At 44.9% G+C, this 27,230-nt stretch overlaps 1 protein-coding gene across 4 annotated transcripts in view; it reads right to left on the reverse strand.

Moving 5' to 3' along the window:
• Positions 1-4,579: 4,579 nt before the first annotated feature.
• Positions 4,580-27,230, reverse strand: part of ETF1 (eukaryotic translation termination factor 1) — a 74,435-nt gene continuing 51,784 nt past the window's right edge. For all 4 annotated transcript variants that reach the window (XM_029583488.1, XM_029583489.1, XM_029583490.1 and 1 more), the window contains 7 exons: positions 24,304-24,442; positions 22,748-22,938; positions 21,979-22,108; positions 20,044-20,199; positions 19,307-19,371; positions 7,483-7,630; positions 4,580-6,779 (listed from right to left, as the gene is read on the reverse strand). In XM_029583488.1, coding sequence (XP_029439348.1) covers positions 6,697-6,779; positions 7,483-7,630; positions 19,307-19,371; positions 20,044-20,199; positions 21,979-22,108; positions 22,748-22,938; positions 24,304-24,442 — 912 coding nt within the window. In that variant the 3' untranslated portion in view covers positions 4,580-6,696. The remainder of the gene's footprint in view (positions 6,780-7,482; positions 7,631-19,306; positions 19,372-20,043; positions 20,200-21,978; positions 22,109-22,747; positions 22,939-24,303; positions 24,443-27,230) is intronic.

Genomic DNA, 27,230 nt, shown 5'->3' on the forward strand with positions numbered 1-27,230 from the left:
ATGTCTTGAGAGGGGTGTGATTGTGTGCTAAGGAGCAAGATATCACATATATTATTGATTACACTGACCCAAAGGAGTCATATTTGAAGAGTAATGAGGACACCTTTAGAATCCCAGTTTGTTGTCTGCCAAGCTAAATCAAATTCAATCCTGAAGATTTTTTTTTTTTTTTAGAAGACTAGTGATTAAAGAATGATTATAAAATGAAAAAGCTCCTGGGGAAAAAAACAACACAGGTGGCTTAGAATAGAGCACAAAGTAGAGTTGCTTACCTGTAACAGGGGTTGTCCTAGGACAGCAGAATATTAGCCCTCATAAAACCCACCAACCACCCCGTAAGAGTTAGAATTACGAAAAAAATAAAACAACAAAGGAGAAACCCATGTTATGAGATTGAAGAGAGACCCCATGTGGATAGTGACATGCTGGGCATGCTCAGTGTGCCAAAGTTTCTAGAAACTTTGACGTGTGTTCCATGCTGGGCTCCATCAGATGATGTCACCCACTGTGTTAGGACTTACATCCTGCTGTCCTAGAACACCTGTTTCAGGTAAGCAACTGTTTTCTCTTAGGATAAGCAGGATGGTAGTCCTCACACATGGGTGAATCCCTAGCTATAGGCTACTCCCTAAAGGCTACCAGACACCTAACCAGGTGCTGTTGGTAACAGCCTGAACCTGAACATTGGGCCGTTGGTAGGAAGAGTTGGATTCTACAGCTGAGGGAAAGATCCCACAGGAGTGGGAACCAAATCTGCCTCGGCCAATGAGGCTCATAGTTCCCCTGTCCTGTCGAAGCTTCAGGAGAGTTTGTCACCAGAGGAAGCGGAGGATACGTATACAGAAGTCCCTTGCCCCAATGATGGGCAAAGGCATCAGAGGCTGGCTGCCCCTGTACAGGGAGCAGAACTGGTGCACCTTCCTGTTGCAGGGGGGAGGCAAACAGATCCATGTCTGGGGTCCCCCACAGGCAGAATACTCGGTTTGACACCACCTGTTTCAGGGCCCACTCATAGGGCCAGAAGGATCGACAGCCTGCCACATTGTCCATTCCAGATAGGTACGTGGCTCGGAGGACCATACCCTGGGATAGAGGCCAGACCCAGATCAGAACTGCTTCCTGGTACAGCAGGAAAGATCTTGTACCTCCCTGCTTGTTAATGTACCACATTGCTACCTGGTTATTGGTCTGGATCGGGACCATTTTGTTGAGCAGTTGATCCCGGAAGGCTCAGAGTGAATACCAAATCACACTGAGCTCCAGGAAGTTCATCTGACACAGTGTGCTAAGCAGACCATATGGCCTGGGTGCTGAGTCCCAGGTTGGATGCATCCGTAGGGAGTAATTTGAGCAGGGGGAGTTTGAAAAAGAAGCCCCTGCTCCAAATATGACAGATTCTCCCATCAAGACTGGGAATATGCAGATGTGAACATGGAGACCCTGGGTGGCCTTCTGCTACTGGAACGCAAGGCCCACTGAGCTCTGCACATATGCAAATGAGTAAAGGGAGTAAAATGGACTATTGCAGCCATGCGTCCCAAGAGGCACAACATGCGGTGAGCCGACATGTACTGGCTTCGGACCACTCCCGCAATGGATACCAATGTGAGTGCCCGATCGCATGGAAGATATGCTTAGGCCTGTGCAGTGTCCAAGAGAGCGCCAATGAAGCTCAACTGACATGATGGGTGCAGATGGGACTTGGGGTAGTTGACAACCCCAGGGACTCTAGCACCCAACTGGATAAGCGCAGGGATTGTGCTGCTCCCTCCTGGGTTGAGCTCTTGACGAGCCAATCATCCAGGTAGGAGAACACTTATTTTATTTATTTAAAACATTTTATATACCGATTTTCACGGAGAGTATCCGACCAAAACGGTTCACAACTTCAAATTATAAAGATAAAAATAATAATACTAAAGAAAAATAGAAACAAAATAAATAAATAGAAAATAGTAAAGATTGAAAATAAATACATTGTATAATTATAATCCCTAACACTCTACATAACTTAACTAAAAAGAAAATTTTTTTTTAACAAAACAAGAAAAGTCAGAAATTTAAGAAGAATTACAAAACCAAAGTCCTCATTATCATATAGTTATCAACAAATAGTCTATTAAGCTCCAGATATGTATCATAGACCGATACTGATATTATAAGGAGCTTTGAGTAGAGGTATTCACTTCCTCAATTCCTGCATAAGCTATTTTAAATAGATAGGTTTTTAGAGCCTTCTTGAATTCCTTGTGATCCATAATTGATCTCAGGGAATTTGGAATCGAGTTCCAAAGAATGGGTCCCGCCACTGAAAAGGCTCTCTCTCTTGTTATATTTAATCTAGCCAATCTGACTGTGGGCACCTCAAGCAGATACTTAGAAGTAGATCTAAGATTTCTAGTAGGCTTGTATAACCGCAATGAGGTGCAAAGCCAGGTTGAATCCGGATCGTATATTAACGTATGAATTAATGATAAGATTTTGTATTTCACCCTAAACTTGATGGGCAACCAATGTAACCCATACAGGATGGGGGTGATATGATGTCTCATGGATGCTCCTGTTAATAAACGGGCAGCAGAGTTCTGAATCTGCTGCAAAGGTCTTAAGGTAGAATCCGACAGGCCCAAGAAGAGGCTGTTACAATAATCTAAACCTGAGAAGATGATAGATTGAATAACCGTTTGAAAGTGTGATTTAAGTAAGAGTGACTTTAATCTTTTTATTGTCTGTAGTTTGAAAAATGAGGTCTTGGTCAAATGTGAAATGTGATGTGTTAGAGATAAATTGGTATCTAATTGTAATCCCAAATTACGAACCACTCTTTTTATCTCAATCACCTCTGTACACCTGATGAAGGAACACTCCCACTACTGCCAGAAACTTGGTGAAGATGCAGGGGGCCAAGGCCAAGCTGAATAGCAACACCTTGTGCTGAAAGTGTTTGCCCACTACAAACAGGAGGTACTTCCTGTGACTGCAGAAGATCTCAATATGGGCCTAAGCATCGGTGAGGTTGAGGGAGCAAGGTCAATCTCCCCCCTCCTGAAGGAGGGGAATCAGGGTGCCCAGATAGCATATTGAACTTTTTATAAAGCAGTTCAAGGCCCTCAAGTCTAGAATAGGACAGAGTCCCCCTGTTCTCTTTGGAATCAGGAAGTATTTGGAGAACCCCTGCCCTTGCTCAGTGGAATGGGCTCGATGGCCCTTGCAGCCATGAGGGCAGCGAACCAGAAGTATTTCCTGATGCAAGGACTGACCCCAGGAGGGGCAAGGGGGAGAGTTCGGAGGGACTCCCAGACGTACTCTCGAACAAAAGGAGAGAACCCAGTGGTCTGAGGTAACATTGGGCCAAGGGTCCCTGAAAAACCGCAGCGCCAAATGGTAGACTTTAGCCCCCTTGCAGCCAGTCAAAACCCCATAGCAGGGCTGGACTGGGGCCCCGGCTGAGGTCTGGGGGTTCATGGCTGTCGGGGGCGGGCCCTAGAGCTCACTCACTGGAACTAGCCATGAGAGGCAGGAGAGTAGTATTTCCTCTACTGATAGAAGGATCTCCTTGGGCCCTGATGAGGGGACTACCTGGCTGAGGATGGCAGATCCGACACACTGGCAGAGAGATTCTGGAGGGTCTCACATGATGATCCTTCAATTGAGCCACAGCATCTCTCACCTTATCACCAAATAGGTTCTCGCCAGTACACGGGAGGTCCACGAGCTTCTCTTGCACCTCCGGCTGGAGGTCAGAGGCTCGGAGCCAGGCCATCCTGGGGGCACCTACAGCCACCACTGCAACCCTAGTCGCTGTTTCAAAACGTAGGTGGAGTGCACCTCATGCTTGCCACATTCAAGGCCCTGCTGGACACCCACCGAAAAGGCCTCCTGCTTTGTTGGGGTAGGTACTCTGACAGTTTCTGGACCTGCTTCCAGAGGTTCCAGAAATACTGCATCATGTACAGCTGGTAGGAGGCAATACAGGCAATTAACATGATGCCCTGAAACACCTTCCTAATGCCTCCATTGCATGCAAATCTCTCTCATGCATATTCATTGTGACTATCCAGAAAACCTGACTGGCTAGGTGTGTCCCCAGGACTGGGTTGAGAACTCCTATGCTAGATCAGTGGTTTCCAAACCTGTCCTGGGGACCCCTAGCCAGTCAGGTTTTCAGGATATCCACAATGAATATGAACAAGCGAAGTGAATGCTCTGCCTCCTTTGCATTCTTAAGTTCTCTCTCATGCATACTAATTACGGATATTTTGAAAACCTTACTGGTGTGGTATCCTCCCAGGACAGGTTTGGGAACTATTGCTCTAGCTTATGGGGGGAAGGCACCAGTGTTAAGGTTAATGTTTAACTGATTCCAAAACCTTGTTCTACCACGGATTGCAATCAAAATGGCAGTAAGTTATAGGATGTATGCATGCCAAACTTGATAATTAATTGGAGATTCTAATATATCAATATTCTTTCTGCTAAAGAAATTGTTTTTCTACAAGCAGCAGGTATATGATTACTTTAGAAATGCATTAACATTTTTAGAAAAATCAAGAAAAAACACTCAAGAACCCACATTATATTCTTAAATATGGTTTAATACTCTTCTCCATTTCTGTACATCACAACACCAAGATATAACTGCTTGGGATCTCTCTGTAAGAGCCTACAGAGTATGCAAAGGCTGGGAACCTTAACCCCATTTTATGTATATGTACACATATATGTATGTATATATGTATATGATGTGCCACTGAAGAGAACACATTGATTAAAGAAATACAAAATTTGGCATCATTTCCAAACTTAAATAGTAAAAATAAAAACTACAAAAAAGGAATTGCATACCCTAAGTGTTATTGTGACACAAGCAGTATATTACTCCAAAATGTAAATTTACATCCAATTCTTCTGGTCTTGTCATATCACATTAGACCCATTTACAATGGCAAGGTCCAAATGTACTGCTTTAAAGAAAGTAAGTTCCATTTTTCTGCAAACAGCAAGTCCAAAAAGGCTTACGTTGACTTAACTACTCAAATTATGTGATGAAATAATTTGCTGTGCACATTTTGCAAACATTTAATTACAGGGCTATAAGAGGGCATAAATTATGTAAATCAGACAAAACAGTCATTTTGGACCCCAATATTTCTGAAAGTAGTGTGACAACCAGAAAGGTTACATGTTAATAAGACATAACTTTATCCATTCAAGTGAAACAGGATAGTTGGAAAAATATCTAACTATGCAACCTGGGAACATTGTCTACAAGTAGCCGTTTCTGACCAGTATACCAGGAGTTTGAGAAAATCAGAAAGCAAGGAGCAGAACAAACAGGTATCTCAATTTTAAGTACCTATAACCATCTCAGCCATGCAAAGAAGTTTAGCTCTGTGCACTGCATCCTTGCAAATAATGCTGACATTTAAAAAAAAAATCCAAAAAAACAACTTTGGTTCTAAGTGTATATTTGGTGAACTTTAACCACTTCTACAATTTTGAAATGCATTTTACATTGTCGGTATTACAAAATATTGCATAATTAGGGTATAATTAGAGAACTGGCATTATAACCCAGTTCTAAGGCTACAGATTAGGTATCAGATGTACTGGTCCACTTACTCATCCAACCTCTAATACCTTGGCACTGAGAGTTGAGGATTTTCCCCCATGTGACTTAATACAGTAAGTATTAATAATAAAAGGGGGCAGAGCTCCAGACCTACCAACACCAAGGATTTCATTGCTCTACTAACAGACTCACTCATATCATAAAAATCTTTCTAGCATTTAAATTGTTACAGTTGTGCCAACAAATCAAAATGTCACATAACTGAGTCAGTGCAATTGTTTGCACCCCCATAATGAGAAAAAAAAAATCTCATCAGGGAAAAAAAAAAGAACCAAAGGAGATCTTTCTAAAATCGGTGTATTTTTCAAAGAAAAAAAGGCCACACTCTGCCCAGCTTCTGCATCAAAATGAGCTCTACCTCGCCCTCCAGGCTCATTAGGAAAAATGAAATGCACCTAGGAGAAATGCTCTTTGCAAAATGAATGGAGAGTCACCAGGCAAAGCTCTTCACATACACGTGTGAAATTGTAAGTCACAGCTTCTGAAGTGAAAACCTTAGAATATTTTTTTCTGCAGTTGCTTCATACATCCAACCTTAACCGAGATTATTAGTTTGAAAAAGAATTGTTCAATAGCTCCCTCCTGTTATCCGTGCAATCTAAACTGAGAATGCCATGTAAATGGGTCATTGCCAAATGCAGCAACTGAATTCTCTCCAAATATAATAAAAACAAACCAGTATGATCTTAATTCTACTAACTTCAGGAAAGAAGGTTTTACAGCAGATAAGGGATTTTGCTTCTGTATATGAAGATTAAAAATTCATTTTCATAAAATACAAGAGCAACCAATTTCACTGTTAAGTAAAAGTAAAAACTGGGATTTATTGAAATTAGTCCCAAGTGGCAACTGGGGTCCTAGCAGTTTGCTGTTGCACTGACACTATGACAAATCAAAGTGTAGTTTTTTTAAATTTTTTTTTTAATTGTATCCAATGCTTATAAGATCAAGTTCTGGAAATGCTCCAATTCTAAGGCAGAGTTCTCTTATTTTTCACCGTGAGTTTGCTCCTTGGGTTGGATGTTGGAGGCCGAGGCACATGTTGCCAGACCCAGGTCGACTACCTAGTAGTCATCAAGGTCAAAAAATTCATCATCTCCTCCCTGGTATTCCATTCCCTGGAAATCCACTCGGTACCGCAAGATACCTGTTGAAGAGCAGAAGTCTGTTAGATTCTCTGATTCAGCACACAACAATGTTAGAAAGGCTGTCTACATCTGGCACATTAAATCTGACCTTTCAAATTCATCCGGCATGTATAGAATTTTAGAAGTTTAAGTTTTCCTCCTACCTACTTATTTAGAAGAGCAATGGGATATGTGCCATCTGCCAAGGTGTTAGAATAATCAAGTACTACCTTCTATATATCTTCCCTGTTTTGCATTACATTTTACCAGACATTCTACTAAAATACCACTAGTGAAGCAAGTGGAAATGTAAATTAATTATTGGCAGAACAGACAGAGTACACATATTGCACCTCACTATGGAACAGGTTTATCATAGGAAATGGTAGAGCAGAGCAGGCGTGTCTGCCCCCATACTAGAATCCCATGCTGGAGATACCTGTAGGAATGAAGGGGGTCTCAATGGCATCAACCTTTAGCCTGTCTCCTAAGTTATCTACGGTGCCAATTTGTAAGGGCACCGTAGATAACTTTGTATAATTAGTGGCCACTTTTAAATATTTGATGACTACAGTTCACTATTGACAGCTGAACTGTCACTAGATTAGAGAGCTTCTTTTGTTGCCATAAGATGAATCAAATGCAAGACAAGATTTTCATACCCCAAAATATATTATAAACAATGGCTACAACACTGCTGTCCAGAAAGTACAAATTACTTACCTCCAATTCCACCAAATCCTTTCACAAATTGGGATCCTTCCTGTGATTTGTCTGTAACAATTTCCAACGTTGCTCCAAATTTCTTGTAGTTGTTAGCAAACCATTCCAAAAGAGGCATGCTTTCTATGAGTTCATGTTCTTGTCCTGTCTATACAAAGTAAGAGAGATTAAAACTATTAATGCTAATATTCATATAAATGTTAACAGATTCTTATTGCTTCCCTGCAGCCTTTCTATGAAGCATCTCTTTACCAATGATAAACATGAGAGACAATCCTGGATTTAAACAGCAAACATTTCCAAAGCACTAAGCTTTCCAACAGCCCCACAACACAGATGTAGCTATCAAATTGTAGGAAGCACGGAACAATACCATTCTACTCTACCCACGATTAAAGCTTCGTACAAAGAAAGTGACAGAGGGCAAGATAACAGCAAATGAGAAATTACTACTTACCTGACAATTTCCTTTTCCTTACACCAAACAGATGGATTTAGGACCAGTGAGTTATGCACCTCTACCAGCAGATGGAGACTAAGCAAACTGACACCACAGTATATATTCTCCTCCAGTGACATCAGTCTGCCAGTATTCTCTTCAAAAGCCAACTGTGGACAGACTAGCAAAAACTTGATTAATAACAGAACTCAGCCAACAGAAAACACTAAGCTCAGACAAAGAATGCATTACAACTAGTCTAGGGACTGGACTAACACTGACCAGTAACCTCTGGAGCACATAGCCACTCAGGAGGACCATTGCAATCATTTGGAAGCCAAGGACAGGAAGCTGAATCCATCTGTCTGGTCTAAGGAAAAGGAAATTAGGTAAGTAGTAATTTTTCATTTCCTAGCATCCAGACAGATGGATTCAGCACCAGTGGGATGTACCCAAGCTACTCCCAAATAGGGTGGAAGGCTGCCCACAGTCCAGTCAAAGCTACACATGCAAAGGGCTGCATCCTTCCGGGCCTGCACATCCAGACGATAATACCTTGAAAAGGTGTGCAAGGACCACGTTGCACCTTGGCAAATGTTGATGGAAGACAACAACCTAACCTCCGCCCATGACACTGCTTGAGCCCTAGATGAACGAGCCCTAACCTGAGTAAACAATGGCTTTTCAGCATCCACATATGCAGCCATGACTACCTCCTTAATCCAGCGAGCTACTGTAGCCCGCAAAGCCGGCTCGCCCTGTTTACCTCCACCAGGAAGGACAAACAGGTGATCCGTCTTTTGGAAAGGTTTAGAAACCTCCAGATAGCTCACAACATGATTGTTGACATCCAAGGGATGCAACAGGTGATATTCCTCTCCATCTCTTTCCATATCCAGAGACGGCTTAGAAATGGACTGATTCAAGTAAAATCTGAGACCAACAAGACAAGACCCACAGCTCAGAAATTCAACACGCAGAGCATATCGCCACCAGAAACAGTTTTCAAGGTTGGGGCCTGTCCCCGAACTGGCTCCCCTCTTGTTGTGCTTGGTCCGAAAGGACTGGTTCCTGCCTGTAGGGCGGGGTGCTTGATAGTTGCTCTTATAAGGGTTGAAGCGCTGCGAGCTTCTACTCCTGGCGGACCTGTGGAAGGGACGCTGGTTTCTCTTAGTCTTGTCTTCCGGCAGGCGTGGTAATGGAGAGTCGCCCCATTTGTTGGCCAGTTTCTCTAGTTCGCTGCCGAACAGTCTGGACAGTGTAGCTTCCACTGCCACCCTCTTGAAGAGGTCGTGGCAGGGGGGACTCCACGAACTTGTCCGGAGGGGTACGTAGAAAATCCAGGTAGTACCCCTCCCGAATGATGGTTAGGACCCACGTGTCCGAAGCCTGTACCTGAGCTGGTACCCCTCTTGTTGTGCCTGTTCCGAAAAGGACTGGTCCCTGCTCGTAGGGCGGGGCGCTTGATAGTTGCTCCTGTAAGGATTGAAGCGCTGTGAACTTCTGCCCCTGGAGGACCTGGGGAAGAGTCGCTGGTTTCTCTTCGTTTTATCCTCCAGCCCATTTGTCGGCTAATTTCTCTAGTTCGCTGCCAAACAGGAGGGATCCTTTGAAGGGCATCCTTGTGAGGCGCGTTTTGGAAGATGCGTTGGCCGACCAGCTTCAGAGCCAGAGTTGCCTTTTGGCTGCCACCGCAGATGACACTCCTCTGGCCGCTGTACGCATTAGGTCGGAGGCAGTGTCCGCGAGGAATGATACTGCTGGTTCCATGTCTTCTCCCGGGGTGTTCCTGATTTGGGATAAGCAGGCACGTGTCACCACTGTGCAGCAGGCCGCAATTTGTAGAGACATAGCGGCTACGTCAAATGACTGTTTGAGGATGGATTCCAGACGCCGGTCATGTGCATCCTTGAGCGCTGCTACTCCCTCTACTGGGATAGTGGTGCGCTTAGAGACCGCGCAGACGATGGCATCAACTTTTGGGCATGCAAGAAAATCTTTGGTTGCCGGGTCCACGGGGTACATGGCTGCCAAAGCTAGTCACCCTTTGAATGTGGACTCTGGGGCATTCCATTCCAGGTCAATCAGCTGTTGTGCCGCTTGTAACAGAGGGAAATGGCGAGAGGTCTGACAAAGACCCTCCAGCAGAGGGTTCAGTTTAGGTTCCCCCAAAGTACCAGGGCCCGGGATAGCGAGCTCCGTCAGACATTGAGTGTCCAGGAACTCGTCCTTTGTGAAGAAGTCTCATGGTTCGGTGAGGCTCTGTCCCCGAGGGGAGCTCCCCCTCTTCTAGGGGGCTCAGCTTCCTCTTCAGATATGTCCGTGTCCCCATAGGTGGGGCTTCTGGGTAGTGGAAGCCTGTGCCTGGGTCTTGAAGGACCTGGGGCCTGAGGGTCCTCTGGCGGAGCATGTGGCTGACCAGCTGGAGGTTCAGTTTGCATTTGAACAAAGGCGTGAATCCCCTTGAACTCCACCCATGAGATAGACGCTGGATCCAAGCTTAGGGGCTCTGGTTCCCTAGGGGTCCCCGTCTGTGGGGAGGTCCCACTGGGATCTGCTAGGTCCGGGGTACTCCCCGAGGAGCTAGTACTCGGCCCTGGGTGGGACTGGCCCTGAACTGGATCTCCCAGGGCCTCCTCACACTGTGTGCACAGGGCATCGGCCTCCTCGCTTTGTGCGGCTCTGATGTGGCATGCTGGGCAGAGGCCTTGAGCCTTTATCCCTGTTTTTGGTGGTGCCATGGCTGTCGGCGCGTAAACTCTTATGCGCTCCGGTGCGCTTAAAATGAACATGTGAGTTGCGCGCGCAGCTGTGCGTCCAGCCGTAGATATGCGCCCAGCTCTGTGGTGCAACTTATGCGCACAAGGTTTTGTGTGCGTGTAAGTCTATGCGCACAAGTGCTTTGTGCACCTAGCTCAGGTTTTGTGCGCTCAGGCCGAATGCGAACGGCGCAGCGAATAGGGCCAAGATGGCGATGGCGAGCACGTGGGCAATATGGCGACCCCCTCGGAGGGTCTCCACGTGGAGACCTTGGAAATAGCCGGGGCCTGGCCCTGCTAGGGCGGATCAAACCGGTGGCACTGGTCCCGGCCAGTGACCTGTGCTCTTCCTCGATCCTCGCAGAAGATTTCTACCTTACCTTGTCTTTGGCGCTTTCGTCCCGGGTGGTCTCCGGCTGTGGGGGGAGAGGACAAATACCTTCATAGCCGCGCTCGAGGGTGCACCCGCTGCCTCTCAGCTGTGCCCGAGGATCGGGGGCTAAGTCCTCGCTGCGATTTGGCCTCTGGACAGAGGCTTACCTCTGAGGGACCACGGAAATCACCTCTGGAATCTCAACTGGGGAAGGGACCTGAGGGTATCACCGCAGGAGAGCAGGGCTCGTCTTCAGGTAGGTTTCTTCTTTAAAATTTGGTTTTCTTCTTTGAATTTGGTTCTAATGCTGTGAGAGTGTGCAAATGGTTCCTAATTGCTATGGAGACGGAAAATACTGAAGAGCTGCACTTCCTGCAGGGGTATATGTACTAGGGGCTAATGTCAGATTGAAATCTGATCCGTCTCCAACTGCTAGCAGGAGTACACTATACCCATTGGTCCTGAGTCCATCTACTACACGCTAGGAAAGCGGAGGTATTTTCTGTGAGACGGGGCAATGGAGTGCTGGGGAAGAGCCGGCTGTCGTGGTACATGTGGGCACAACGACATAGGAAAATGTGGGAGAGAGGTTCTGGAAGCCAAATTTAGGATTTTAGGTAGGAAACTGAAATCCAGAACCTCCAGGGTGGCATTCTCTGAAATGCTTCCTGTTCCATGTGCAGGTCCCCAGAGGCAGGCAGAGCTCCAGAGTTTCAATGCGTGGATGAGACGATGGTGCAGGAAAGAGGGATTCAGCTTTGTAAGGAACTGGAGAAACTTTTGGGGAAAAGGGAGACTCTTCCGAAAGGATGGGCTCCATCTTAACCAGAGTGGAACCAAGCTGCTGGCACTAACTTTCAAAAAGGAGATAGAGCAGCTTTTAAACTAGAACAAGGGGGAAAGCCATTTCTCCAAACCATGCAGTGCATGGTTTGGAGAAATGTATCCTTGAAGGATACTAATGAAAGAGGAGAGTTAGGGCATCCCAACAGAGAGGTTCCATTAAAAGCAAAGTCTATATGCCTATCTGTAAAAAATCACCGAAGCTAATGATTTCCAAATTATCCCAAACAACTGAAAAGCAGGTTGTTAATACAAACAAAACACACTTTGAAATGTCTGTATGCCAATGCCCGAAGTCTAAGAAGTAAGGTGGGAGAGTGTATAGCAGCTTAATTTTTTTGAAGGGGTTAATAAACATGTGGATAAAGGTGAACCGGTAGATGTAGTGTATTTGGATTTTCAAGAGGGTGTCTGACAAAGTCCCTCATGAGAGGCTTCTACGAAAACTAAAAAATGTCATGGGATAGGAGGCGATGTCCTTTCGTGGATTACAAACTGCTTAAAAGACTGGAAACAGAGTAGGATTAAATGGTCAATTTTCTCAGTGGAAAAGGGTAAATAGTGGAGTGCTTCAAGGATCTGTACTTGGACTGGTGCTTTTCAATAAATAAATAAATATATATAAATATATATATGAATGATCTGGAAAAGAATACGAGTGAGGTTATCATATTTGCAGATGAGACAAAATTATTCAGAGTAGTTAAATCACAAGCGGAATGTGATACATTACAGGAGGATCTTGCAAGACTGGAAGATTGGGCATCCAAATGGCAGATTAAATTTAAGGTGGACAAGTGCAAGCTGTTGCATATAGGGAAAATAACCCTTGCTGTAGTTACATGATGTTAGGTTCCATATTAGGAGCTACCACCCAGGAAAAAGATCTAGGCATCATAGTGGATAATACTTTAAAATCGTCGGCTCAGTGTGCTGCAGCAGTCAAAAAAGCAAACAGAATTAAGAATTATTAGGAAGGGAATGTTTAATAAAACTGAAAGTGTCATAATGTCTCTATCGCGCTCCATGGTGAGATCACACCTTGAATACTGTGTATAATTCTGGTCGCCGCATCTCAAAAAAGATATAGTTGCAATGGAGAAGGTACAGAGAAGGGCAACCAAAATGATAAAGGGGATGGAACAGCTCCCCTATGAGGAAAGGCTGAAGAGGTTAGGGCTGTTCAGCTTGGAAAAGAGATGGCTGAGGGGGGGATATGATAGAGGTCTAAGATCATGAGATATCTTGAACGAGTAGATGTGACTCGGTTATTTACACTTACGAAAAATAGAAGGACTAGGGGGCATTCTATGAAGTTAGCAAGTAGCACATTTAAGACTAATCGGAGAAAATTCTTTTTCACTCAACGCACAATAAAGCTCTGGAATTTGTTGCCAGAGGATGTTATTAGTGCAGTTAGTGTAGCTGGGTTCAAAAAAGGTTTACATACATTCTTGGAGGAAAAGTCCATTAACGGCTATTAATTTATTTAAAAGTTTTTATATACCGTCATTAAGTTATTCACCATCATAACGGTTTACAATAGGGCACCTATATCAAAGGAAAATATATCTCAATTTGATGGTGAATTAATCAAGTTTACTTAGGGAATAGCCACTGCTATTAATTGCATCAGTAGCATGGGATCTTCTTAGGGTTTGGGTAATTGCCAGGTTCTTGTAGCCTGGTTTGGCCTCTGTTGAAAACAGGATGCTGGGCTTGATGGACCCTTGGTCTGACCCAGCATGGCATTTTCTTATGTTCTTAAATTTAGATGGTAGCCTTGAGCGACAACTGCTTGCACCCAGCGGTCGTTGGTGATTGTTAGCCACTTGGTGGAGAAGCGGCATAAGCGGCCACCCACAGGTAGATTGGGCAATGGAGTATGGTCTTTGCTCTGAAGTCGGGAGTCAAAAACCCGCTGCAGGAGCAGGTTGGGAAGGAGCTTGAGCTTTCTGAGCTCGAGGCTGGCATGTTGTGGACTTCTGGAAAGGCCGGGACGGGCAACCTCGAGATGCTGGTGGATAATATTTAAGGGGCCTGTAAGTCGTCCGTTTAGTGTCACGCCGGAAGGAGCGTTTGGATGGAGTGGAAAGATCCACCTGGGCTGCCGAAAGCTGATGAAGCGTTTCACTATGGTCCTTCAGCTGGTCCACCATCTCTTGGATTTTATCGCCAAACAGGTTATCCCCTGTGCATGCGAGGTTGGCCAAATGATCCTGCACCAGGACAGAAATCAGAGGATTTTAAACCAAGCCCAGCAGCGGGCACTGATACCAGCCACAGATAAACGGGAGGCAGTGCCAAAGACATCGCATGCTGACTGGACCTCTTGTTTTCCCGCGTTGAATCCCTTCTTTATGATGGAATTCAGCTGATCTTGAAGCTGGTCTGGAAGGGACTCTCCAAACTCTTGTAGCTGATTAAACAGGTTACGGGTGTACTGGGTCATATATAATTGATACGACGCAATGCGTGAGATAAGCATGGCCCCATGAAATATCCTGCGGCCTAAAACTTCGAGGAATTTCTGCTCCTTCCCATTTGGTGCTGAATAATGGGGTTTTGGATGCTTGGCCTTCTTTTGGGCGGACTCCACCACCACCTACTGATGAGCTAGCTGTGACTTCTAAAGTCCCGGGGAAGGCTGGACCAGGTAAATAGCATCCGTCTTACGGTTTACAGGAGGAACAGACCCAGGATGTTCCCAGTTGCGCTGCATCAGGTCCTGCAGCACCTCATGAACTGGGACGGACATGATTTCCTTAGGGGGATCCAGGAATTGCAGGACTTCTAGCATTTTATGACTGGAATCTTCCTCAGTCTGCAGTTGGAAGGGGATAGTCTCCGCCATCTCCTTTATAAAATGAATAAAGGAGAGGTCTTCCGCCTTTCGTCTGGAGGAGACGGCTGACGGAACTTCTGTTGAGTCCTGGGTATCCGTGGAATCATCCGTCCAGGGATCATAGGGCTGATCCCCTGCATCCCTCCGTGGTCCAAGTGGAAAACTTGGAACTTCTCCTGCCGGAAGTCGAGGTTGGACAGGTATCTGTGCTGGAATCGAGGGACCTGGTCTTGACACAGAGAACTCGAGATCTGGCGTCGACACCAGACACCCGGGAACAGATGGCATCGGGGATTTCATCTGTGGCCTCGATGGTGGTACTCCCAACAGCCCTGGAACCGGCGATGTATCTATCCTCCTCTCCCGATGAAAGCGGAATGGGCGTCAATGGAGTCATCGTTAACTGATTTTCTCGGTGCCCCTGGTAGGGCATCGATGAGCAGATCCAGCTTATCCAGGAGAGGCAGCAGCACCAGAGGCATCGGTGACTGTTCCGGCAGAGGCACCGCTGCTGGTCGCGGAAGGCTTTGGATCACCTGGACCACAGCCTCTTGCACCATCCGGTGCAATTCCTCTCTGAGCACTGGAGTGGTGAGCCCCAAGTCTGGAGTGGAAGGCACTACGGGCAGTACCGGAGGGTCCACCGATCCCGGTGGAGACTCAGTAGCCTCTTCCCCAAAGGCGCGGGACACCTCGGTGCATCTGGTTTGAGGGCACTGGATGCTCCTTGGCTCAGATCTTTTTTTCAATCTGTGGTTCCGCCGATGGCTCCACCAACGTAGCGGAAGCGGAGGGCACCACCCTTCTATGTTTATGCCAGTGCTTCTCGACGGTCCGCTCTCCCCAATTCCAGCATAGATGATGAAGACGCCAAGGACTGGGACAGCGATCGGGTGGTCTTTGGCCTCGGAGCAACATTGATGCTTTGGCGAGAATCGAGTCGATGGCATAAGTGCGCCATCTTTTCCAATCGTGCCTTACGGCCCTTCGGGGTCATTTGGTCACAATCTGTACACATCTCCACGTTGTGCAATGGCCCGAGGCATAAAACACAGACTAAATGAGGGTCCGTGATTGACATAGTCCTAGGAAAGTCAGGGCACCGACGAAAACCCGTTGCCATCGTGGCCTTTGAAAAATTTAGGCCGGCTGCGGTCGGCGCTGACAAGGCCTACAGAGGTTCCTGCCAGGAACAGACCGAAAAATGGTGGTAAACTTACCGCACGACCCGGTATTAGACAGCGAAGAAGGGAGACCCCTAGGGGTTATAAAGTTTTGAAAATAATTTCCTGAGGAAAAATTTCCAGTCAGGAATTGTGAAGAGCTCCAAATATCCGCGTGGCTATTAGCTGAGCGGAAAAAAAAAAAAAAAAGACTGGAGACCCCTGTTGGATGCAGGGTTATTGCCATGCTGGGCATGCCCAGTAGGTGCCAAAGTTCTAGAAACGTTGACAAAACTATTCCATGATTGACTTCATCAGATGATGTCACCCACGTGAGGACTACCATCCTGCTTGTCCTGTGAGAATTATTACTAATTTTTTTTTCACACATTGAGTTAATGTAATGTGAGTTCACATTGGTAAATAAGTGGGTAACTTTGCCCCCCCCCCCCTCAGAGGCAATGAGGGCAGCTTTATTTGTAATGACCCGACCGGGCTTTTGGAGGCCAAGGATCCATAGGATGCTGCGGCTGGCGTCCTAAGACGCGGATGAGGTGCGTGTAGATGATTAGCTTACTCCCTTGATGGCCGATAAGACGGCGCTCACAAGCGAAGTAAGGTTGAAGGTTATTTACCTTTTTTTTTTTTTTTTTTAATCCTCTGTAGAGGGCAGAGGTTGAATATTGATATAATGAGAAGATGGACGTTTGACCACACCGGTGAAGTGATCTAATAATTTGACTGGACGACCTGGTAACATGCCCAGTTGTCCTTGCACCTTTTCCGTTATGGCGCCAAATCTTAACCATGGAAGGTGGTTAGCTGCCAAGGTATTTGCTGAGGTCTTAACGAGACTTCCAAGTTACGGAAAAAAAAAGAACAAATGGAATTCAGAAACTGCTTTCACCTTTACTCGAGGTTAAGGTATAGAGGCGAGGCTTGTTAGAAAATGTGGTTCTTTGAGCCCGTCTAGTATCAAGACATGCAATGCACAAGTTTGTGGTTAGCATGAGGGGTTGTTTTTTTGGGGGGTTTTTTGCCAAGTCATCCACTGATTTATTCTCAGTTGGCAAATTATTGGAACTGATCCTGTAGCATGCGATGTTTGCATCGTCTACCCAACCACCCCGGAGCGAGGTGGAAGGGGAACGTTAGTGTGGAAAAATTAAACAAATTTTCCAGTCGAACCTCTAGTCGATGCTAGAAAAATGTTGGAGGCTCCAATAAGGGAGTTTTTCCACAATGCAGTGCATTGGGAGTTGAGGTAGGTTATTGGTTCAGCAGGAACCTTCCAATCTCTAAGATGCCCCGCAGCCACGGCGTGGAAGTGGGATGCAACTGGTGTTTATAATAGTCATTTTTCGGCTTATAGTGACTGCGTAGGCAGTATCCTTGGTGAAGGACAAACGTGGTCCCCATCCGTCCTTATGATATTCTGTACATTAGTAATATTAAAAAAAATTGGGTTTTTTTATAATAACTATCAGCAGGCTTTACACTAAATTGAAGTTGTGCTCTTTTGATTATTAATTTATTTTTTTTGTATACGCCTTGGTGTTGGTAGGTGATGGCTGCATTGGTGCATGAGTGTGCTTCGCACTTGCGGTGTAACTGACAAGACTAGCGCTCGTAGCGATAATTTAGCATGTTTGTTGAATCCTGTACTCACAATCTGGTTGTGAGTTCATCCCCCCTCCCCCTTTTTTTTTTTTTTTTTTTTTTTTTTTTTTAAACACACACTTTTCAATGGTAGGCCCAATAGTGTGCCGACGGGTTGCAGCCGCACCGACTTGGCCTAGTTAGCATGTGCAGCAATGCACCGGTGTGCTTGACGAGTCCTGCGCACCTCTGTCCTTTTGTAATGTAATGAAGAATCCACTGCTCGAGGACTGCGACCTGTTCAGAATTCATTGGCCTTTGGCCCACAGCTACTTTTTTTTTTTTTTTTGGTAGCACAGGTCTGATTTTCTCTTAGGTCTGTGCAGAAATGAGGAAAAACTTTACCTCAACCTTCTGGTGGCTCTGGGCAGCTATTTCCTGGTGTAGCTACTTGAACTACTGGGTAGAGGAATTGCCCGCAAGATGGCTGCTTGAAAGCCACAGCATCCCACTGAGCATGCTCTATGCCCTTAAAGGGAAAACACACAGCGGCCACGTTGATGTGCCGGCAGCTGCTTTTCTCGGCGCTTGAGTGGACGCTTTCTCTGCGTCAATGTAATGGTGCGCTGGTTCTGGCATCTATGCCCGTTTTGGCATTGTGGTGCTGGCGCTCGTGCATCGGCGCCAGAGTTTGGAATTTATTTATTTATTTTTTTTTAAATTGAGGCTCGCTTCTGAAAATGGCCTGGAGTCACAGTGTGCCGGATACTGCGGCCTTGCAGTCGGGAGAGTGGTAAGGACATGCCCCCAAGTCTCCGTTAGCAGCTTATAGAAATAGATGTCTTGTAGCCCTTCCCCTGCCTCTACTCAGTACCAGACCTATGAATCGAGGTCAACTGAGGAGGTTAGCTGAGGCAATCATCGTCCAGGAGGGGGAGGAAATGCCTCAAGATGTTGGAAACTCTCTCGTATGGGCAGGCTGCTGAGACAGATTTATTTTTTACTTCTTTTCCATGTTTCCTTTCTTTGATGAATAGAATAAATGGATGGTTTTTATAGCTTTGCAATGTGAAGAGAGGAGAAGGAGAGAGCTCCGCGCACACTGTTGCGCGGAAAAATTCAGACTGAGGAGCCTGAGGTAATCCTGTCAGAATACAGGAGGGAGGGAGTACCTAGCTAAAAGTCTTTAATAGACAGAGCTCTGCCACCTAGTGGCACGGAGGATGTACCCATACAGCATGGCTAATTCAGCTGCTTATCTACATGAAAATAGGAAATACAAAAGGTCAGCCCACAATTTCTGTACTGTCTTCAGAAAACATGTTAAAAATAATGGAAACATGGAAACAAAGTTCCATTTCTACAAAGAATAGCACTGTCAGCTTACAGCCCACTGTCTATCATATCTAACAAATCTGAACCAGCAACACAGTGAAGAACGGCCCCATACCCTGGCCAAGGTTATTAGGGGGGGGGGTTGGAATTCTTATTGTGATTTTATATATATAGTATAGAACTATAATTGCTTTGATGTTTTTGGGAATAGCAGGAGACCAGAGATTGGTCATTTAGACATTTGGAAGTCCTCAGAAGTACTACTTTTACCCACTTCACTCTAACAGCATGCGAGACAACTGATCTTAAGTGATGATACGCTACTGCTCTCTGCTGTGACTCAAGGTAAAAATCCAGCAGCCATAAGCCTACACGTTTACTATGGAGAACTTAACTATAAGACTACTATGACTCACATATCTAGTGCAGAGTTTTGAGTCAAACAAATACCAAACAATATAAATATACCTCTTTGTCTATGAAGTGGGATTTGTCCTTCTCCTGTTCTGGTGTCAGATACAGAACCTTTTCCTCTGTTGAAGAGAAGAGAAAATGTTAATGCCCAAAGTTGGCATAATAGAATTTACCTATAAATGTATGCAGTCATCAGTTTTGTTTTGTTTTTGTTCTGGTGAATTTACTGCTCATGAAGGATGTTGGGATGGACAGCAGAGGAAACCAAAGTCCTCCACTTATCCACAAAACAAGTACAGCACAGGTAGCAGCAGTACAGGTTTTCCTCATACACATAATGCCCCCGTATAACAGATACAGCAAGGGTGGTGGCTGCACAAGTTTCCCCACATTGCCCTAGCAATGTGCCTCAAAGCCTACCTGTTCTGTATGGATCACCACCACAGATTAGGTAGTACGTACGTACGTCATTCTCCATGTCTATAAAATCTCTGGTCTCTACTGAAGCTTCCAACAATGGTACAGACTCTTGCAATAAATCTTCATTCAGAGCAGTTAGCACCACCAGAGGGACATCATGGAAAAATGAGGCCCTTTCAGCTCTATTTCACCAAGTCACACCTGAGTTCATAATGAAGCTTCAACATTTCAGTTTAGTTCTCCAAATAACTCTTGGAATTAAAACTAACCTGGCATGTTCTTTGTTAGCTTTTTCATAGCTTTCTCCAAGGAAGGAGTTGTAAAAGTTATATTTGAACAGTATCTCAAATTCATTTGGAAAAGCTACTCACCCTCTGAGCCATTGCAGCGAAGGACATATCTCATTATATCCAGGTTCTCATATACTATCAGGATCTCCACAGCACCCATTTCCAAAGCTTTTAGCGTATCTTCAACTCCAAAGCAGTATTTTCCCGTATCCTGACTGATCTCATCAAAGTATCGGCCTGCATTTTACAACATCACAAGAGGCACATATTAATATAGGGACCTAAAATACAAAATGTTTAATATTTCAATGCGATTTCAAAACATGAAAAGTACTAATCAATCCTATATTCCAGTATCTCATTCAGATAGCCTCAATTTAGATGCAGAGGTAATGGGCTTGGTCCAAAATCTCTAATCTCCTGTGGCTCATTTGGTTCACATTTAATCCAAACCCAGTTCCCCCCCCCCCCCCACCCAAATCGGAATATTGTTTAAAAACATTTCCCCATATGTTTTGTTTTTCTATTTCTATTCTCTTCTGCCTTCCCCTCTCCTTTTTAGTTGCACATCCCTTCAGCTCTTCTTTCCATGCCTCCTAAAGAACTTTTGTGGCCACTTCTCTCCCTGCCCTTGCCAATGGCGACACTGCAGCCGGGCTCTGAGGACTGGCACTGCAACAACAGCAGGGTAAAAGGTGTTGAGAATGCAAAACACGGCAATGTAACTGCCGCAGATGTTGGTTCCAATGTGCACTAGAAGTACCCCTTCAGGAGCTGCAGAAGCTATTTAGGGTTGATGGATGGGTCATTTGCAGTATGATGCTATGGGGTTATTTATTAGTGAACGTAAGTGGAGTAGCAGCCAAGTGGTTAGAGCAGCGGACTACAAACCAGGGCTCAAATCCCACTGCCGCTCCTTGTGACCTTGGGCAAGTCACTTTACCCTCCGAGCCCTCTGGGGACAGGGTAATACCCAAAGTAACAATGCTTTGAAGTGTCTAAACCTTTTAACACATCCTCTGGCAATGAATTCCAGAGTTTAATTATGTGTGGAGTAAAAAAATCTCTTCTATTTGTACCACCTAGTAATTTAATTGAATGAAAGAGTAAACAACTGATTAACGTTGACTGGTTCCACACCACTCCTATCCCCCCAGCCATTTCTTCTCCAAGCTGAAGAGCCCCAGCCTTTTTAGCCTTTCCTCACAGGGGAACCCCTCCATCCCCTTTAGCATTTTAGTCGCCCTTCTCTGCACCCTAATTCTGCTGTCTTTTTTGAGATGCGGTGACCAGACTGCACATAGTACTCAAGGTGCCGTCTCATCATGGAGTGACACAGAGGTATTACGACACCTTCTGTTTTATTCTCAAACTCCTTTCCTGATCATTTCTAGAATTCTATTTGCTTTCTTGACTGCTGCTGCACACTGAGCAGATGATTCTAGCAGATTATCCATGATGACATCTAGCTCATCCTGGTTATTGATTTAATTACATTGTTAGTTTTGCATTTATTAATGTAACATGTCTTATCCCTTAGCAAGAGTGGGGATGAGATCAGGATTAGGCTTGATCGATGAAAATGGCTAATTTTATGCTACGTAGACATTGTATTTACTAGCTTGTAAGCCACTTCAGGCCCTATACTGGTGGGGGGAAGGGAAGCAGAACAGAAGTCTGTGGCCCTTATCATAGTAATTATCTGCGGGATAGTGGGAGCCTTGCTATGGTTAAATCCTGCTGGTTTATGATCATAAAACTGCCCTTCTTTCACAACACAGGGACCCTATCTGCCTTGCAAGGTTGTCAAGCAGCAAGCAGAGAAAGTCATCAAAATAGTTTGTCAGAACTGGACATTTTGTCCTTGAACATCAAAGGAATCGCCCACTCTTAAAAAGAACAGCCTATTAAAACAATCAAGAAATAATACCACTGCACTGCTAGACACAGGCAAGCCCATATTTTCAGAGACTCCTATCTAATGCCAGAACTGACAGGCGGTTTACTCTTACTCACCTATTAGTTTCTTCTCTTGAATGAATTTCACATTGGAGAGGACCTCAGTAGAAAGCTCAATTGCTTGATTAAATCCATTTTCACCACCGTATGATATATCCACTAATTTCAGCACTTTGGACTGTAATCGCTTTTAAATAAAAAGCACAAAACTACATAAGAAATGACATTCGTTTCTTCTAATAGCATAAAATTTACCAACATTTCTCCTCCTCTTTTTTCCTCTGATGATAATCAATTAGTGGCGCTGCTGCATAAGAAACTGAGTTACTGGGCTTAGCCTCCATTTCTCTCAGACCACCTGTGATTAAAGAGGGGAGCCCCATCAGAATCTCTGCACACAAGCCAGTCAGGCAGGAGTCACTCGAACCCAAAACCTGGTACTTCCTCCCAAGGGATCTCTGGGATCTTAGGGCCACCTCATGACATTCAGTATGGGGGAAAGAAAAATCCCAAGAGACAGTTTGTACACTAGCATGCAAAAAGGAAGAAACCAAAATACAGGTTATGCGTGGATTGCTTACAAGAAATTCCGTTAGATGCAGGGAAGGGAAGAAGTCTGATGAACAGATACTGACAAGTTGGTTGTGCTTGGTGGGAATGAACTCCTAATTTTTGCATGAGGTAGGATGCAGAAACTATGTGCCGAGGTAGGCACCAATCTATAAACACATTTTGGGGTGGACAATGTCTCAGCATCAGTTCAGTGCATAGTAAGAGCATATATATGATACTTTTTAGACTCCCAGAAGGAACTGTAGTGACTCACCTGGTCAAACATATCCGATTGGCTGAGTTCGGTTTTAAAATCGGCTGAACCAGCTAAAACGAGACCAGCAACGTTCACCTTGTCACCAGAAATAAAAAGCTGTACTGCCGTCTCAGCCACCTTCCGTACATAATTATGTCGTTTTTCCATTCTCAATCGAGCAAACCGCAAGGCAGACTGGCCACCTCTGCCTGTCAAAAAACCAAAAAGAATAGCCAAGCGAGCTCAACGAAATCCCAAATGTTCAAAAGTGGAAATTTATGCATCCTGCATCCTCAAAAGGAGATCACATTAGAGCTGAAATCAGCTCAAAACACCCCTGGCCACAAACCATCCACAATAAAAGCATTTCATTGGCTTGGGTATTTTGTTAATATTGTAGAGTGAAGAGGTCACTACTCCTCCAGCAGAAAACATCCTTGTCCAGTGGTTAACTATTACTCTAGTATTAAACTATATGGGCCTGATTTGCAAAGTATTTTATACACATAAGCGACACTTTGAAAATCAACTCCAGGCTGTGCGTAAAGGCAGATTTCACACACATTTCTACCTGCACAGCCAGAATTGGGAGGGGGAAAAGATTTACAGGCACATGCATCAATCACACGCAGAACATTCAACCTGTCCCGAGTGCGGTGCACCTTTCTGCGTATAAATCCGCACATGGAATGGTTGAAGCAACACATTTTCAAAGCAGACTCATGCACATGAGTCCGCTTCAAAAATGTGGGCTTAAAGTCTGGGTGCAAAGCACCCACAGACTTTCGCCCTCCACTGGCCATTTGAAAATTACCCACTAGATAGATACAAGAACAGAGGGACAGGATCTCTGTTTTAGCAAGTGCACTGAAAAGGACAAATTATAATTAAAATAATCCAAAATCCAAGACATGTCCACACAGCCTTGAAAAACAAATGAATTACATTAACGTTACTACATCATACAGCATAACATGACCACCTAAAGCAGATTCAAGACTACGCCCAGTGCTTCATGTCTAAGCTCAAAATACATTACAATGAAGAGCGGTTACAATAGCCAAGAAACAAATGACGGTTACTAAATAATGGAGAATAACTGCCATTTTGAAAAGCGAGCTGCTGAAAGGATGCGAAGTGGCAGATGACGCAACAAAAAATGAAAAAGCTATCATGCACCCCAAGTGCAACCTGCTTCAGCCCCACTTATGTACAGGGAACAGCTAGTAATAAGTACCATGAGCTGTCTTCCCTGTTTACTCAAGTTTTATCCACCTAACTTCCTAGAGGCCCAATTTATAAACTCAAGCCTCCAACCAAGAGGGCGATCGAGTACAATATTCCCTTCCCTTGAGCTTAGTATAAATGTACCCTGTGGTTGGCTGGATCTTCCTGTATGGAGGACTTGAGCAGCTGCCTCTAATTCTCCCAGGCCAGGCAGAGCAGGAGATGATCCAGCCCTGCAAGTCTATGGCTTCTATTAGTTATCAGCTCTAGTTTTCTGATTTTCTAGAAAGCAGTGTCCTTTCCCTTCAGTAATGCCACAAGCAGCCCTCCTTTCACTCTTAGATTACCGTGCTTCTTTGGGAGATCCACAGTGAATTTGTGCAGGACTTCTCTTGTGTTTCCTTGTAGAGTTCCAAAGAGCGCGCCACTACCGTCTATTACAATGAACCCAAACTTGCTATCGTCTGACAGGAGTGCTGTGAGAGCCTGAGGGGACAAAATTGAACATGGCAAAAACCTCAGCCAAACCTCACAGCATCCATGGAAAATAAACAGTGAAACCTCCCTGTAACATATTCCCTGCTTAGGTAGCTAAAAAGAACATTTCATTATAGCAAAACCCCACTAACATCTGTGCTTCATAACATTTTCAAATACAAAATACGTTTGCCAAGGATGCCCTGAACATTTGAGGACACACAAATTGGCCGTCTGAAAACAGAGCTTGCTCGATCAACCTATAAGTATGTGTTGGGGGAGAGAAATAATGCATGCATTTTCTAATCTGCATCTTCAGAGTTTTTCATTTCACTTGTTACAGTTCTGTTCAGTTATTTTAATTTTCACCCCCTTGTTTAATGTAAACCAGCATGATGTGATTCTAATCTTGAATGCCGGTATAGAAAAACGCTAAATAAATAATCTGTGCATGGTTATTTTCCATGGAAAATCTGCACAAAAAGGCAAGTCTGAAAGGGAAAGTACCCCCATACATTGTAGCAAGGTGGCCAATTTGAAAACTGCCCCAGAGTACTTTTAGTCATAAGATCATTAACCTGAACAAACAGCCGTAAGCCAGAAAGTAAGCACCTTAACCAGCTGACATTATGAGTGCTTCTGGCAGAGTGGATGCAAAAGCAACAAGACTCCAGGATAAAATCCAAAGAGCATGTTAAGCTTTTTTTTTTTTTTTTTTAATTTTCAACTTGTGGATTTTTCATCAGAATTAAACACAAAAAAACCCAAACAAAAACCACATTCACAGCACTCACTGTATTCCACAACTTTTTGGAAATTGAAATCTATATATTTATTTATTTTTAATTTAACATCTTTTTTATACCGATATCCGTTCGCACATCGCATCGGTTCACAATAAACAAAAACTTTTGGGCGGTGCCCTTACATGTAACAGATAACTTAGTGAACTAGGAAAAATACAATTAACTTTTGGGAGGAGCCCTTACATATAACAAACATCAATGGGTAGATGTTTTCATCTACCCATTGATGAAACTACAGATGGATTCAGGACCAACGGGTATAGTGTACTCCTGTTAGCAGTTGGAGACGGATCAGATTTCAATCCGACGTCAGCTCCTAGTACATATATCCCTGCAGGAAGTGCAGCTCTTCAGTATTCTCCTCGAAAAGCATTGTGGATATATGTGTGACTGACTGATTGATTAACTTAATATGATTAACTTAAATAACTTCATAACTTGTTAGAACGTTTAAAACATGATTAACTTGAACTGGTTTATTGACTATAGCTGGAGACCGCCAGTGTACTCAACCGGAAAGCTTCGACACCAGGCAGGGTGGATGTCCTAGGTAGATGAAAACATGGCTTACCCTTGATTCATTGACAAAAAACCATGTATAACGGCAGTCAAGGGTGGGATGCTGAGTCCATCTGTCTACACTAAGGAAAACGAAATTATCAGGTAAGTAATTTCTCCATTTCCTAGTGTGTAGCAGATGGACTCAGGACCAATGGGATGTATAAAATCTACTCCTGAACCGGGTGGGAGGCTGCCCGTGGTCTACTTAGAATTGCCCTTGCAAATGCCGTGTCCTCCTGAGCCTGCACATCCAGACGGTAGAATCTGGAAAAGGTATGATGGAGGACCATGTTGCTGCCCTGCAGATCTCGGCAGGTGACAACATTCTAGTTTCTGCCCAGGATGCCGCCTGGGCTCTAGTAGAATGGGCCTTGACCTGTAGAGGTGGAGGTTTTCCAGCTTCTACGTAGGACGCCTTGATGACTTCTTTGATCCAGCGGGCAATGGTTGCCCGCGAGGCCGCTTCTCCTTGCCTCTTTCCGCTGTGAAGGATGAAAAGGTGGTCCGTCTTTCGTACTGGTTCCGCCATTTCCAGGTATCTGGATAGGAGTCTGCCGATGTTGAGGTGGCGTAGACTACGGGCTTCTTCCGAATTCAAGCCATCCATCGTTGGTAGTGAGATGGTTTGGTTAAGGTGGAAGTGTGAGACCACTTTGGGGAGGAAGGAGGGCACCGTGCGTAGTTGAATGGACCCCGGGGTGAGTCTGAAGAACTGCTCTCGGCAGGACAGTGCTTGTAGTTCCGAGATGCGGCAGGCCGAACCCAGCCACAAGAACACCGTCTTTAAGTTTTACAGACGGAGGGACAGGCCTTGGAGGGGTCTGAAGGCAGATCCCGCTAGGAACTCCAAGACGAGGTTGAGGTTCCATAGAGGTACTGGCCACTTTAGTGGTGGGTGGATGTGTTTGACTCCTTTCAAGGAGCGCAATACATCTGGGTGCGAGGCTATGCTGTTACCCTCGCTACCGGAGCTGTAGCATGACAATGCTGCCACTTGTACCTTGATGGAGTTGAGGGACAGACCTTTCTGTAGTCCATTCTGTAAGAATTCCAGGATCACGGGGACATTGGAGGAGCGTGGCTTGACGTTGTGGTCTTCACACCAGGCCTCAAAAACTCTCCAAATCCTTATGTATGTTAGAGATGTGGAGAACTTGCGTGCTCGGAGGAGAGTATCCGCTCTCTCTCAGGCGGGCCCTCTCAATGGCCAGACCGTAAGAGAGAATTGAGCTGGGTCCTCGTGAAGGATCGGACCTTGTTGTAGTAGGTCTCTGTGTGGGGGCAGGGGTAGTGGATTCCCTGCCAGTAGTCTTCTCATGTCTGCGTACCAGGGTCTTCTTGGCCAATCTGGAGCCACCAGAAGAATTAGACCCCTGTGTCGCTGTATCTTGTGTAGGATTGCTCCCAGCAAGGGCCACGGCGGGAAGATG

Source organism: Rhinatrema bivittatum, chromosome 18 (genome assembly GCF_901001135.1).
Source record: "Rhinatrema bivittatum chromosome 18, aRhiBiv1.1, whole genome shotgun sequence".
Lineage (NCBI taxonomy): Eukaryota > Metazoa > Chordata > Amphibia > Gymnophiona > Rhinatrematidae > Rhinatrema > Rhinatrema bivittatum.